This window comes from Brachionichthys hirsutus, chromosome 16 (assembly GCF_040956055.1).
Source record: "Brachionichthys hirsutus isolate HB-005 chromosome 16, CSIRO-AGI_Bhir_v1, whole genome shotgun sequence".
NCBI classification, from domain to species: Eukaryota; Metazoa; Chordata; class Actinopteri; order Lophiiformes; family Brachionichthyidae; genus Brachionichthys; species Brachionichthys hirsutus.
In genome coordinates, this window is record NC_090912.1 from 7,321,526 (window position 1) to 7,338,123 (window position 16,598).

Consider the following 16,598-nt stretch of genomic DNA (forward strand, 5'->3'; position numbering starts at 1 on the left):
ATGGCCTCAGCCCAATTCTCTGCAGGGAAAACAAGACAAAAAGGCAGCGCAATGACGGTGCAGCGTAATTCTTTCTGAGATGACCTTTGTAAGACATCCACAATTGTTTTAAGGATAATGAATTTGCACATGGTGTGTGTCCTTGCAGGATGTTAATTATTGCACTTCCTCAGTGTCTGGCTCAACCCTGAAGTTTCACCACCAAAGCCTGCAGACATTAAAATGAATTGCATCGTATTGAATATTCTGTGTTTTACCTTCCTGTTCCCTGAGTGCTGACTTCACGTCTACAAGGCTCCAGGGTGTGACCGTTTTGATCACGTGCCAAAAATCCTTTAAGCTTGATGTAAATTCCTTTCAGTTCTCTTAAGTGAGCCTGAAATGTAGTACATTATCTTTATAATACTTTTATTACTTCACATTTTTTGTATATGGTGGAATCGTATGTACAGTCCATATGAGATGTGCGTGTCACAGTGTGTCTGTGAAACTGCTGCCTGTGCTGGTCCTATACTCCTTGCACATGAATAAGAATAATTATGAGAATTACTTTGAATTAGGTTTTTCCTCAAGAAAAATGCTGTATTGGCTGCTCCATCGGTCTCTCAAATACTATCGGTACTGATAAAACAAATTCATGCATGTGGGACAAAGAAATTAACTTAAAATGTATTATTGGTTGCATCTGAATTACAATGAGCACTAAATATATGCATTTAAATATGTAATAGAATTTGAACATGAGCCTCCGAGTATAAACCAAATGAATCGCAGTTAGCTCTCTGTAATTCCTACTAATGTGACCCATAGCTATATATATATATATATATATATATATAGTATATAATATATATATACTGTATATACACATTATTTGACATGGAAGTGGCAAGCAGCATTAATACAGCCTCTCCATTCAGTACGTTACTCATTAATATTTCTACTCAAAAGCAAACATGGAAGAGCAAACAAGGCTGCTCCATGATATTCTTACACATATACACACACACACGAATGTGCAGAGACACACACACACACACACACAGAGAGAGCTCAGGAATCCGCTGTGCTCATTTAGTGATGTTTGACTAGATGTGAACAAGAGGCAAGCAATTTTTTATTTATATAAATTGTGATTCATCACACAATAATAAATCATCTGTCTCTTCTTCTGTGGTGTTCTACCAGTTAATATCTCCGTATAGCATGTGTGCGAGTGTTATTAACCCCACCGGGAACAGATATACAGATGCAAATCTTTAACTGTGTAGTTGAAGCATAGGTCTGTGTTTCCATGTAACCCAAAATAAGAAGTCAGTTTTATAAATACCCTCAGGGTAAAGGCTTCTTTGATGGACCAGTGTTTTACTGTCTTCTTACAAATTATATGAACCCGTGCCCCCCCCCCCCCCCCCTATCATTTCTACCTTGCGGAGTAAATGGACACGATCAAGTAATTGTAGATGTTTTTAATGGGATGGATTCTTACGTTTCCTGAAATGCACTATTAGGTTCATCCAGCAGCTTTATACTATATGAAGACATGAATGTTTATTTGTCACCACCCTCCACCTTAACCTCGCTCACCTGGCTTGTTTCTGAATGCCAGAAATCCTCTGTTAATGTGCACCTGCTGCAGGCCGATGGTCAGTGCTGATCTTAACAGGCTGTTGCTGACTGATGTCTCTATATGTGTTCATACAAGGCTGGGCTCACCTGTTTAATAAATTGAGTATGCAAGTCGGCGAGCTCATCAGACAAGGGCTTTAAGACGGAATTTGGCTCACTGGATCCTGTCATTTATCTGAGGACTGAATTTGATTTAATAAAATAAAGGAGTTAACTATTCTCCAGCAGGAGAAAATCTGAAGTGAAAGATATAATTCATCACGTCTGATATATCTAAAGAGAGAAAAGAAAAGGACAGTTTTACTGTATTGCAATAAGCCATGGAAAGGAAGCATGCCAGTGCCAGTGGTGGGGGAGGAGTGTTGTTGGGCTGCTGGTTTGGGAACGGGCCTCTTGAACACTATCATTAGTTTCACAATAAATTCCTCCGTGATATCCTAATCAGCACCACTCATCTCTGTTTCCCATTAATCTTGTCCTGTGTGGCACATGTCTACTTTTTTTTTTCTTCTTCTTCCTTTTCAAAAGCCCACGGGGCAGATTGACTAGAAAAATCACAAACGGTAACTCATACAAAAAGGAAGGGGGCTGGAGGCCTGAAAAACCGGTAGAGCCGCATCATACCTGTCCTTTAGACGGAAGCTGCTCTGTAGAAATAAAAAAAAAGCTCCACATTCAGTATCGTATGTGCACAACATTATTTAAACAATGTCACAGACAACTGAACTTTGATGCCATGATAACTTCTACTCATCACATGACGTTTGATGAGTCATTGTAAATAAGAACCAATAAATCACACATTTCCCTTTTTAAATCACTAGCCGCCTTCTCCCTGACTGAACTATCATAATTCATGTTTTATTTTAAGATCTTACACAAACAGGAAGTGCTACGGTTAATGCAACTTCCTTAACTCCTTTTAATTCTGCTCAGTAACACTTGGCTGGATTCAAATGAGTGAACCGTCTCTCATTTTCTGTATTATAGTATTTTTGCCAGGAGTTCTCTCTCTCTCTCTCTCTAGAGGTCTCCGGCTTACATTTTGACAGCTACAAGACCGTCACAAGGCGCCTGATAGACAGGCCCCTGTTGAGTACATATGCCCGTATAAGATTCCAGTCATTTTCTTACCAGCCACAACAACAAACCTGAGAGGAAACGGATAATTGGAGGAGGAGCAAAGCGGGAAGACAAAGATGTCAGGAATACTTGTGTGATGAGTCAAGTATCAAGTGAACTGTTTCACAGTGATTTCGTAGGCATGGCCGTATCGATCGACTTTTAATGTCAGGTTTGACAAAAATGCAGTTGGACTACAGTTACTAAGCAGCAAGATGATTTTGACACGTGAATATTGAGTTTGTAGGATCCTGTTTGTCTAACAAAGATAGTCAGCAGGCTTGCCAGCAGCTTGACTGAAGTATACCCTCTGATCAAGGGTACACTCAAAAAAAAGCGCTGTTGCAACAAAGATTAAATAGCCGTCACCATCCATTGTGGTTCATCTCTTGATCTTTTATACGAAGCATTAGAATTGTAAGTGTACTTGACAACAGTCTAAGCCAGCCAGTAATTATGGCTTGTTTTCTCATAGTCCTCTGAGCTTGAGAGAGCTTTTATCATACTGTAACTTTTATTACTTCTAGCTGGGATGATGAAAAACATAATTCAAACCTGGCAAAGAAGCTCAGAACCTCCATCGTCAGTGACGAGATGGCAAACTAGCATTGCATTCATACTGTGAAGTCAGTGCATGCGTATCAGACAAGAATTGTGAATGAATTTTAAAACTGGTCCATCCGGACTCTTCGAACCACAAACTCCAATGCAGCGCAAGCAATTCCCTGTATTTGTTAGAGGCCAGGTCCTGTCAGGTGTATTTTAAGACTTTTGCCTGAAGCCAGTTTTTCAGTTTTTTTTCCCTATAAGGAAAACAGGCAGACAAAAAACTGTTGTCAAGATGTACAGATGGTCGGATGTGATCCTTTGGGACTCACATGACTGTCGTGGTGTGGCCTGCTGCACTGTGAGAGACAAAAAGTTAAAAAGAGTGAAATGGAGAGTGACAGGCAGAGCGTAAGCAAACCGGAGACATTTTGTTTGTGTTTCTACTCCAATCAGATGTGACCGTTTGAAACCAGTCCAAACGCAGAATCTGAGGAATCGAAGGATTGTATATTTTAAGTATAAGAGCGGCTTCTTGATCACCCAATTTTGCACAATGCAGAAAATTACAAAAAGCAGTGGGCTCATGCACAACAGAGAATTAAGAAAAGATGAAAGCCCAAGTTGTCAGTGGTGCACCAAAATCCTTTGAGTGTCTGTAATGTGAGACCTCAGAAAGATGTCTTTGTGTGTGCCCTTATGAAAGAAAGGTGACTGTGACCTCAATGGCTACCTGTCCCGACAGGTCACAGTGCCTGATGAGCGCTGATGACAGATGAGTGTCAGTGTTGAGACGTTTCTTGCTAGGCAAAACAAGAGAATGCTGTGCTCAAGAGACACAGGAGAGAAGAAGAAGAAGGAGGAGTCAACCTAACCCCACACATCCTGTGTTTAGTACCCATGAGCCTCCATAAAAACTAAATCAAGTCTAGCATCTATAGCGCCATCCATGATTTACTTAAGCAATAAAACAGAGGGAAATGGTCCACATTTCCTTTTGGAACTCATACTGCCACTCCCCTCTACCAATCAGACTGCAGAGTTCCGACTCTGAAAGAGCGTGGCTGTCTGGCTGCACAATCCTGTCTGTTTCTGTTCTTCCCTCATCTGCCCTCTCTTCCTCAGACTGGTAGTTCAGTGAACGTGTTTAAATACTGCAAAAAAAATAAAAATGTAAAGACAGATCATTTACGTTCAAATGATTTCATTAAAGAAGTAAGTGTTGGCACTTTGTGCTTGCGTATATTGTAAAGTGGCACGCGCCATGAAAAAAACTGCCGGTCCCTGACTTAGACACACTCTAGTTTTGGGTTTCATGTTGCCTCGGAGGAGCCGAGAATACACCTGTTGTGGTGACATGGACTGAGGAGATTCAGGTATACATGTGTGTACATGTAACCGGAGCTGGATGTGTGCTTATGTCAAACAAGGCCTGTTACATGTGTTGCCTGAGCAAAGGTACAACAAAGGACACAGAAGGCTGAGCAGCAGTTGAAACACTAATCTAGAGGCTGACTTGTGACCTTGCCGAGTTGCTCTCTGCTGAATGGGCTTTGTTCACCCGAGTGTTGTCCTGGAATTACTTTTTATTTGTATTTTGTGTTAATCTTCTACGATTAAACACAGATCTTCAGTGTATAAAAATGTAACTGCTGACCTGGACCTCAAAATGCCTTGCATCTCTCCTACAGTCCTGCAAAAAGTAACTGTTTTTCTGAGTTTTACTATTACACTACCCTCCCATTGACCCCTGGACGGTATATTTATGTTCTCTTTCATGTCCTACAGCTGCAGGGTATAATGGTAATGCTTCACACTGTCCATATAAGAAGGCTTGGTGAAAACTATAAATCCTGAGATGAAAAGGGAACCCTTTGCCACCAATAACAAGGCTCTTTGCATCTCGTCTAGGAAGCAAAACGCATGGAACGAAAGATGTCTAAGACAAGTAAACTACAATCTGAAGCAGGCAGAATGTCTAACAGGATCCTGTGTGTTAGTTTAATGTTTATGAGTATGGTAGAGTCTTTTCTTGTTGTCAGGCTGAAATCGGCTGTGTTTGTGTAGCACACTGCTTGGATTGGATTGTGCTTAAAAGGGTCCAGGACTGATAGCATGGGATGGGAATAGGGAGAAATCACTTGGAGTAGTCCTGTATCCTGTATTACGGTCAGGAATGGGAATAGAGGACATGTGAAAGAGGCTGACATCAGCAGCATTATTCATGCTGAAATCTTTCCCCTGTACCACTGTAGTGGATTCACATGAGCTGCTGCAAAAACAGCACATTTTGATAGTACACCCTAGGAAACTGACCAACAACACACTGATTTTTTGAGGCACCTCCAATTCCAGTCTGCTGTACCAGGGAAATGCATATTGACCTCCATACACAGACATGAACACACAATTCTCTACCTCTTCTTGTAGTCTTTATTGTCCCCCTGTGTTGGCCTTGAGCGCTGAACATAAGGCCTCTTGACGCTTGGCCTGCCAGGAATTAATTGCCAAAATCTACTTCTCCCTCTTAAAGCCAGGCCTTATCCCCCCCACCCCCCTCCCAACTCTAACCGGGTGCCCCTGCTGACAGAAACCTTTTCTTTTTTGTCTCCACTCTTCCCTTACTTGTGCTTTCTTTTTCTTCTCATCTTGAAAAGAAAGAAGAAACAGAAGAAGTGAGCAGAAGGAGAAAAATGTTTTTCAAATGCTTTTCTTTTTGCTCCTAATTTTTCTTTTCAAGTGGCTGAGCATGTGTTCTATTCCTTATCATGTCAGGAAACTCAATGCATTCCTCAATAATCAGATCCTTCACTCACACAAAGAAATCCCAGATATAACAATAATTAACAACGTGGTGACCCATATTCTGTCCTTGCTCTTGAATATGTGTGCAATTGAAGACACCACATTTTTTAGCACCACATTCCAGTTTTGTTTTTGTTTTTTTAAAGAGGATTTTAAGTGACATCATTGTTCATTTGATCCATCGTCTGTTTAAAAAGGTCAGGAAAGCCTGCTGTTAATCCATCAATGCCAAGGCAATGAGGCAGAACTTTCAAACTCAGCTGCTGCCTGTCTCAGGAATGTCTCGAGAAGCACACTGGGGAGAGAAAAGGAAATTACAACTCAAGAGAGAAGGAGTAAGCCAAGTGGGGAATGGGAATTGTTCCTTGATCAGGATGACAGGCCTGCCTCTCGACTAGCCCTCTCTCAATCATGCACCTGCATTCACTTCAAAGTAGTGAAGCTATACAGGCCTATGTTCCACTGTGGATCCATACAATAGTGATGCCGTGATTGTGATTTATGTCATCCTGCTGACAAGACCTGCATTAAATAATTTATCCAGAGAAAAGAAAGAATGAAACTATTATCAAGCTATGGTTTATCTGTGATCTGGCAGCATTCACTGACTGAGCACCCCCCCCCCCCCCCTCCCAGTCCACCTCCAACAGTCTCTCCTCCGCTGGGTTATCAGATGTGCCCGGCCCAGTTTGGAATGAGGCGCACTCAAATAAACATGCTTGCTCCAGGGAGCTACAGCAGGATTACCATGTTGAGTTTCTAAGAAAAATATTCTCAGTTTTATCTGCATAGCTCCTCTCATTCCTCTCTGCCTTCATGTTGTTGTATGTTCTGGCACCGACATATCATACCAAAGTTTCTCCACAACCGGAAGAAAGGATATCAGGACAACTTCAGACACGAATGATACCCCTCGTACATATGCTCACAGTGACGATGATCTAAACCTGAGATCATTTGTATCTCACCTTCTTCTCCTGCTTATCTTTCCAGATTTTCCTTTGTGAACCCACATGCAGCATTGCATCCATGTGTTCCTTTTTTTTTTCTTGCTCCTTTGCCCCATCGCCATTTCCACAAAGTAACTCAAACTTGTATTTCCAACAGTAGCATATAAAATATTCTCATTGTGGACCTTTCCCCAGCCACTAAGGCAAAATCTGTGCATGAAATTACTCACCTGATAAAGTGTACTACCCCAGGCAACGTGTAAAGTATGGGATAACTTTCTGCTAATGTTAGGGTTAGGGTTTATTAGGTTAGTTAGTTTTATTTGGTGATCGCAGGAGCTGACTTTAAAAAGCCTCGAGTCATGAGCATGATAATTTTATTGGCTTTTGGCTCCAGAGAGCAACATTTCTGCCATATCTAAAAGAGTTCATGAGAATAATGAGGTTCAAGCAAATCCTGTGATTGCTTTTAATCTATACACTGGAGAATTAAAAATAAGAGATAAGGTAATCTTTCCAAGGAGATTGCAGTGCAAGGAGGAACAAAATGAAATTCTGAAAGGGAAGGAAAATAAATGCCAGCTCATGAGTTGATACATCTGAATCAACTACAACACAAACCTTCTCAGCAAATATGTTCTTCATGTCCACTTGTTCTTTGTCCATTTCCCTTTTTCCTTTCAAGAACTGCGTTGAAATTCTACTAGGATGTTTGCTTTGTAAGGTTTGACCATTAAATCACAGAATATCATCTTTCTGATTATATTTTTTCTTTTATGGTTTTAGTTTGTCTGCTGGCAATATAAAGTAAAGTGTCTGTTATTTATGCGATGCTAATCAGGGAAAATAAGCTCAGGGTGCTCAGAGAAGCTGCTCTTTAAGTTCAGAGTGCGACAAAGTAAATTGTCCACAGATGCATAGCCACATGCTGCATGGCAGGCCATCAGCCACTCAAGAATTCACACGGTATGATTATATGAAACAGGAGAAACCACAGCAGTGTTTATGGTGAATCACTCAAAGGGATATATGTTTTGCATGTTTTTGCAATTTCAATGACACTTAAGAGACAGCAAACTCGATGCTTTCACTTATAATACCTTCTTTTTTTAAAGGGGGGGGGGGTAAGTTGGATTTGTTAAATGCTGTGTCAGGTTATGGCGTCTGTCATAAACAAAGTGAGAACACTTAACAATGATGCCACTCAAGCCACAGTGTGTGGGATAGTGTGGAGCTATCTGTAGTTTCATTACAGAAGGAAACAATGTTTTTCTCATCTTAAGAAGTGTGGCACGGCGCCACTGTATCAGCTTCTTCCCCAGCAGACGACCTCTGGAGGCAGAGGTCATAACTATAGCCCTATTGTTTGAGAGAGAGCTTGTGACAAAAGACTGCTTTTGATCTGCAAAGAGAGTTGGTTAAACATTAACAGTAATCTCACCCTTTGAAACACAAAGAAACAAATATTGAATAAATAAATCACCTTGTACGGAAATATGACAACAAAGGTAGAAAATATGTTAATAAATGAAAATTACCACTGTAATATATCTGCCACACAGTTCTTGGTGCAACAGCCGGATACTACATGTGTTCTGACACTGCAGATTACAATGTCAGCCTTTACTGTATTTCTTTGAATGATTATGAAAATGACTGAATGTTGTTATTTTTTCTTATTGTAGGCTGGTTATGGAGAGAGAGAGAGTCGACATCATGAAGGCCTTTCTCATTCAGATGATGCCATTTCTGCTCTTCCTAATCCTACCTGATAGAACCTTGTCCAGCAAGTGCCCAAATGACTGCTCCTGCTCCACACCAGAATCCATCTTATGTTACCAGAGACGCTCCACTACCATTCCAAAGGGAGTGCATCCATCCACAAAAAGCCTTTACCTCTTTTCCAATGGCATTGAGCAGTTGTCATCAGAGGACTTTGAAGGCCTGGAGAATCTAGAAATGCTGGACCTCAGTCAAAACAAACTGTCAGAACTTCCTGAAAGGGTGTTTGAACATTTAACTTCTTTGAGAAACCTGGACCTGTCATCCAACCAGATCACCTACATTTCAGATGAATGCTTCAAAGGTACGGCACTACTTGAACGCCTTTATTTGTATAGTAATCACATTGAGACCATCCACCCTGCAGCCTTTAATAACTTGGAGCACCTACTGGAACTTAAACTGCAGGGCAACCAGTTGACATTATTGCCTGCTCTCCTGATGCCTCAACTTCTGCTGCTGGACCTTCGCTTCAATGTTTTACCCACCTTGGGTCCTTCAGAACTGCAGACTCCAAATCTGGAGTCACTAAAGTTAGGGGGAGTTGGGCTCAAAAGCCTGAATAAGGAGCTAATAGTTAGTCTGAAGAATCTTCATGAACTGGACATCTCAGGAAATCAACTTGAGTCCTTCCCCTCAGTGCTGAAGGAGACCAATGGGCTGATTCACCTCAGTATGGCTGGAAACCCAATGGGTCCTCTTAAGGTCCAGGACCTTCAAAATCTTGGGGAGCTCCAAGAACTGGACATTAGCAGCCTCAGTTTGCAGGGCCTCCCTGAAGAGTTCTCCCAGCTTTTACCCCAACTCAGAAAGCTCACACTAGCAGAGAACCCGTTCAACTGCCGCTGCAACTTAGCATGGTTTCCGAGATGGCTTAGAGCCCAGAGCATCACCCTGGAGAGAACAGAAGAGACTCGCTGCCACTTCCCACCTTTCAATGCTGGAAAGGTTTTGGAAAGACTGGAGCACAGGGATTTTGGCTGTCCCACGACAACTACAGTCACCACTCGCACTGTCAAAACTACTACTACCCTGCCTGATTCTGCCTCCACCATCCCAAGTACAACTAGAGCTAGTCCAGTCTTCAGGGCCAGTGACAACCCCAAGGGAAAAGATGTTGACTATCCCCTGCTCCCTGCCCCTCCATCTCCCAGTAGTAGCAGTTTGGATCAAGAAAATGAGCATAATTTCTGTCCCTCTAACACTTGTCTGAATGGGGGTACTTGCCATTTGGACCAGCATGGTCAAATTGAGTGTACCTGCCCACAAGGTACCTCTGGAATGTATTGTGAAATCCAAAATCATCACCCACCTTCGGCACCTGAAGTTTCATTTCCTGTGGCAACTGTCACTGCAGATACACAAGAAATCAGCTCACATCAAGCAAGTGCAACCTCAATACTGCTAGATCTCCACCGTTACGTTAAAATGCGGCCTTACATCCGTGGAATCCGCCTAACCTATCGCAATCTTTCTGGGCCAGATCGTCGACCAATTCAACTCAGCCTCCCAGCATCCTTCCCAGAGTACAGACTCAGAGGCTTGAAGCCCAACTCCACCTATACTGTATGTGCTAGTCCATTAGGTGCTCCTAATGGCATAGACAGGGTTTGCACAGAGGCCCAAACAACCACTGAGAGCATCAGAGGCCATGGTGCACAGTTTGACGACCAGAAATTGACCACGATGCTTGTGCCTGCAATTGCTATTTTGCTATTGCTGGTACTGATAGCAATAGCAGTGGGAGTAGTTTGCTATCTTCGCAGAAAGAGGGCCAAAGGCCACCTGGACCTAGATCGTGACCCTTCTCAGTTTGAGTTGGATGGAGTTAAGACTGGCTTGGAGAATGGGGCATTGCCTCAAAAACAACCTCAACTTATGATCCCTGAACCCGCTGTTCAGAATGGAAATCTGGAATATGAGGTCTTGCTACTACAGGATCACCATACATCAAATAACAATACATCTTTACACAAGCCCTCCTACTTTTGACATTTGGGTTTACCATTAAGACCTAAAAGAGGATTCTAATTCTGCTCAGTTTCCTTACTAGTGAAACGCAAAGAGAAGCAACTGATGCTGAAAAGAAGTAAACAGAATCCACCAGCCAACCAGCGAAGGGGAAACGGAACATGTATTTAATACAATGTCATCTGTCTAAGTCGACATTAAACAAGTTCAGAAACATTTGTTGGACTAAGCATTAAGAGTGCCTCTATTCCACTTGCAAGACGCATATTCCTTCTTCACATTGCTGGGGCTACAAGCTCTTATGCTACAATGCTGGACCTGATGGCAAATTGTCATTGGCTGAAACTAAGTTAGGGGGACGTAGTGACTCCATACTGTCTTTTTAAATGTTCGTAAAGGGGGAGTGAAATGAAATCAGCTTGTTTTGCTTTTTCTCCTCCTTCAGATCAATCCACCTAAATGGTATCAGCAGTCATTTGTGCTGTGTGTTGTAACTCTTTGTGATGTGCCCAAAAGGGATCAGTGCTTGCTGCGAATGAGCTTTAAGACACCAAATGATGTTACGCAGAAAAAAGATGACAATGCTTGTAGCTTTATATAGCTCTTCAACTCTTGTGATTTTGTATATATTTTTTTATACCTGTGTCATAATGCATTTTCTGTGCAACATTTTGAATGCTAACAGCCCCCTATACCCTTCACCCCCACCTTTTGAGACTAACAGACACAACAGCAGATTAAAATCTTTGAAGATTAAAACTTGTTTGGTACTAGTAGAGACAATAAAAGGGCTTTGCCCCACAATGTCAGACAGTCTAAGTAGATGTTAGTCTGGACAGACTCAAGACCAAATCCCCCCCTCTAGATTCAAAAGCCCCAGCCTGCTTAACCATCAAAAAGAGAGAAGTCAAGCAGAATTACAAAAGGTACAGCAAGAAGCAGTTGACTGAACCCGTTCTCTTTCAATGCTGCACAGTAACATCCAGGTTAGAGATTTACTTACACATGAACTCAAATATCTTTACCACAGCAAAAAGACAATGTATTTATTATTTATATTCAGTGAAAGAGAAAACGTACAACAAGCAAAAGAATAGTGATTGTGTGATGTGTTTTTCTTGAGTATGAACAGGTTCTCAGTTTTGCTCACTGGCACCCAACCAAACTATAGAAAAGCCAGACACAGAGCACAGCAAACGTTTTATTATTTATATTCTGTAAAGGATGACAGGATTTACTAAGTGGGAGATCCACTGTAAGGTAATTATTACAGACACAGAGTGCCATCCATCCATGTGTGAACGTAGAGCAGATAAGGATTTAAAAAGATTCCTGAGCTCTGTGTGTGTGTGTGCGTGTTACACATTTGCAGGTCTGTCAATCCAGTGATAATGCAAGTGCATGTTCTGTCTTGTGCAAATACCTGCAGACATCAAGTTGCTATCACTTACTCCTCATGCCTGCATGCCTTGGAGTGCATTAAGCCCAAAACAACACTACTTAGAAGCAAGTACACCAAAGACACGTCTGTGAATATCTGATAAGTTACCTACCTACAGAATTCCCAGTGCAAAATTAGCAATTTCATGCTAATAGAATTCCTTGAGAAACCACGTGAAAAATAAACAATCAAGCAATACAACTGGAAAATGAGTCTGTAAAATAGAATGCATTGAAGATAAAGTGTTTTCAATGTGTTGGTTAATTTTTCCCTGTTTATTGTGGGAAGCTTCCTGTTATTTGTTGATGTATTATTTTATGAACATATTTTTACAAGTAAAAAAGTGATATCATCATTAAATGAATATCTAAAAATCAAATGCTCAAAGTTGTCTTTTTTTTGGTTGTTTCATCATTTTGCTTGTAAGAAGAAGGATCGGATTGACCAGCAAAGGTGGGATTGTGTTTGTCATTAACTTGCCATTCTTTTAAGGCATCACTCAACAGCGCAAAAGAGATTGCCAAACGAGGGGGAATCCAGGAAAGAGAAAGAAACAAAGGATCAGATCAAGTGCAGGAATAATTATGTTGGAGTCCTTGAGAGTGTAATGTATGTGGATATTTGATCAGACTGAAATCCATATTGGCACATAGTGTAAAAAAACACAAAAAAGAAAATGAAACGGACAAGAAACTCAGACCAATGACGTCACTATTTCTCTATCCACACGGTTCCCTCCTAAATTTATAGATTAATATGGCATTGATTTTAAATTTACACAGTCATTATGAATGTTTATCAAAGGGATACTACGTATACTTTTCAAAGATAAATCAAAATGTTTGTGAATAATGCGTGCACTTTTATTAGTGGCTGGTGTGAGCGCATGTAAGACTTTTCACATCCTATAAACATGATTTGGCTTCTAGAGCTATGCAATGAGAGGCTGTATTTCACTATCTGCATTTTGCATGTTAGCAAGCTCACATTTAGAGCATCATACGCAGTTTTCATCGTGTAGTGGTTATCATGTTTGCCTCACACATGAAAGGTCATAACCGGGAAGAAGTAAACAGGGATTTGGCTTAGAAACCACACAGTGGCTGGTTAAACTGCAGGATGGACCACAGCAGGAAGTGTGGAGAGGTCTCAGTTCAGCTCCGGGGCTGCCCATCACGCCACAGTTGTAAGTCTATAGTGTGTGTGTATGTGTGTGTGTGCACGTGTATACTCCTGCATATACGTGTGCAATATTAGAGTGTATAAAGAATAAATATTCACAAAGGATGAATACATACCGGTAATTAAAAAGTATAGTTATTATTATTTGCTCATAAACTGAAGTGCTGCACAACTTGCAAATCTGACCTGATGGGAATAGAAGAAAAGAGAAACTAAGTCAGGGGTTCAATAAAGTTTTTACATGTTATGGTGGGGCAGGGCTTAACTATGGGTAGAAACATTCTTGGCAACCCAACAGTTGAAATATTTCACTCGAAAACACAGATTCCAAACTCCTAGGGGTACTAGAGGAAAGGTCACAGCATTTTATTTTTTTTATAAGAAGGATGGCTATAGAAAAATCAAAGGTCATCCATCTAACAGTTGACTAGATACTTACTAGTCTGCACCAGAGTAATGGACAGACACAAAGACAGATGATGCCCCGAAGATCATTTCAAGATGGTGCAAATAATATACAAGTTGATTTTCTTTCCAGCTTTAAACATTTCACTGCCACCCAAATATTTTACAAGAGGAGTGTTGAGTGTGTTACAGTGAGAAATAGGTCTTGGAATTCTCCATCACTGGAGCTGGAGGCAGAATGGAAATCAAGGTTATTAAAAATACACCTTTCAACGCTGTAAGTAAATTTAACCCCCGTGGATGTCTCGCTGGTCTCAACCTAATGGATGAGCATTGCTTGCAATCCCACACCATCAACAGGGTGGCCACCCAAGCGTTTTACAGGTCGGATTCTAGTAGGGAGCCGATGCAGCATTCATGCAAACATGTACTTAAAAACAAATGCACAAATATACTGGTCCATAGCCGGGAGCTGTTTTTTAATGTCCCACGCCAAGACACAAACACGTAAAACAGCACCATTCCATTAATGCAGGCATTCTTAACATCTCTTCGCTCATAGTGAGAAAACTTTCTGATGAATAACAGTACCCCCCTCCCCCTGAAGGTCTAATAAACTGGAACTTATGTTTCCTTCCCCCACGGTTCGTCTGAACAGGACCATAATACACACGCTGCAAAAAGTTACACTTTTAGCTTCATTTTTATATGTAATATATAAAAAAAAAAAGATGGAGAGTACAATGGATGGGGATTACTTGTGAGTTAATGTGTGTTCAATGAAGGGACTGCCAGCAAAGTAATGTTAGGATATGTGGATGATATCAAATAAGTAAAATATTAACAAAGAATACATGCATTTTTCTAGAAAGAGAACAAAGGCAGTGTGTGTTCATGTGCCTGCTTCTCTGCTTCGCTTCTTTAAAACAGTCACTCTTTTCTTCCTCTAGCTTTAAGAGAAACCTGGTCCCTGGATGGGAGCCAAATTTGACGCTCGACCTCAGCCTGTGCTGCTCAAAGGCCCTATTGTAGTTTCAAGGAAGGCTTTTTGTTTTTTTACAATCATGAACCTGAAAAATTCCACACCAAATTACATCAGAGTAAATATTTTGTCCACTTCTTCTCCTTCTTTTGGTTTGTTTCCAAACTCAGGGGAGCAAGAAGGCAGCCAAGGATGATGGGTGAAGCACATGTAGCTGCCAGGAGGACTTTTTTATTATTCTCTGCACTTCTCAATTGACTTTTTCTGTCTCGTTGTTTTCCGTCTTACAAGTAGTCCTACTGCCCACAAATAAGAGCTGACCTCCCACCTTTATTAACTACAAAAGTTCAATGGAGTAATCCATGACTAACTATGCATGATGAAAGTAGTAGAAAATGCTTTACTAACCATTTCTCCAGCTAAATAGTTCCAGCTGTACTCTATGATGCTGCCTCGAGCTAATCAACAATCAATGCAGATTAAAAGAAATAACTAAATGGATAGAGAGAAAAATAGCTGAGTCAAGAAAAACACATCACCACTTTGTTTTTCCAACCTGGTCCTCTGGCTCCAGTTTTTTGGCCCTCAGTTTGTTTCCCTACTGAACCCACTCCAGCTCACAAAACCCCACATCCCACCGTCTCTCCTTTCAAATCGTATTGAAGTACTAATAACAGATGAGGGGCGATGTCTTTCTGGTTTCTTTCATGCAATCCAGCTGCTGGTTTGTGCCAGCAGGTGGCTCAGATGCTGTTCTGACAAAAAACTGAGTGAAGAAACAGGAAACAGGAGAAAAAATAGGAATTTTCCTTGGATTAGATCTTGGTAACATACACCAGCTGGCACACTTGCAGTTCATCCCACATTCCTGGGTTTGGTAGATTATTTGATATAACAACAAATAGCTCTGTGCTTTCCCTGGAGCAGATAGTTTCCTCTGACCTTGGCCTGTATATTTCACACTGGAATTGGGCGATGCTGATGTCTATTAGGAGTGAATCTGGACCAATGTGGAGCAAATGCAGGTCTGTTCCAGATCAGTTTATGGCCACAGCAGAATTGCCCATACCTGGGAGGCGGGGTTTGGGTAAGCTATCTACATATTTGGTCACAAGTCCTGTGCTGCATCTGATGCCTCAAGCACAGACATATTTTGAGTGTTTAACATTGTCCAGCCTCCGTGTCTGCAGAGTAACCTGGACACAAATGAAGCTCTTACCACCTCGTCCTATATGCTGTTTTTATTTCACTTGTCTGCTTCAGTTGTACCAATAATTGCAAAGTACCTGTAAAAAAAAACATAAACCAAGATATGACATTTTAGGATGACAGTCACAGCTGCAACTAAAAATTATTATGTCTCCCAAGAAGGCTATGTTTTCACCTGTGTCCCTTTCTTTGTATGCTGGATTGTTAGCAGGATGAAAGGAAAACTACTGGTTAGATTTCCACAAAACTTGGTCAAAGGGTGGGGAACGGGCCAAGAAAGAGCCCAATTGATTATTTGACTTTGAGTTTTTAGAAAAGCGCTATATAAATAAAATGTATTATTATTATTATTAGATTCTGGAGCAGATCTGGAATAAAGGGGCTGATCCAGGACATTTTCTTTAACATAGCACTAGAACTTTGTAAGACAAAAATATCACAACTTCAAACTCGAGTTTTCAGTAGAACATACGCCTGCATCAAATTTAAGAATTAATTATGATGTTGAAAGCGAACCCCAAAGGAAATATAACATAAATCCACTAATAGTCCAAAACAGATCTTACAGATACCG

The 16,598-nt window shown here is 41.0% G+C and overlaps 2 protein-coding genes across 2 annotated transcripts in view; one reads left to right on the forward strand and one right to left on the reverse strand.

Moving 5' to 3' along the window:
- The window catches only part of LOC137905323 (mitochondrial import inner membrane translocase subunit TIM16-like), an 86,022-nt gene that overhangs the window by 33,397 nt on the left and 36,027 nt on the right, over positions 1 to 16,598 (reverse strand). The gene's annotated exons all lie outside the window — the stretch shown is intronic.
- Positions 8,745 to 10,851, forward strand: vasnb (vasorin b). The gene has a single exon (XM_068750271.1). It carries the CDS (start codon positions 8,745 to 8,747, stop codon positions 10,824 to 10,826), a length of 2,082 nt encoding a protein of 693 aa, XP_068606372.1. The 3' UTR covers positions 10,827 to 10,851.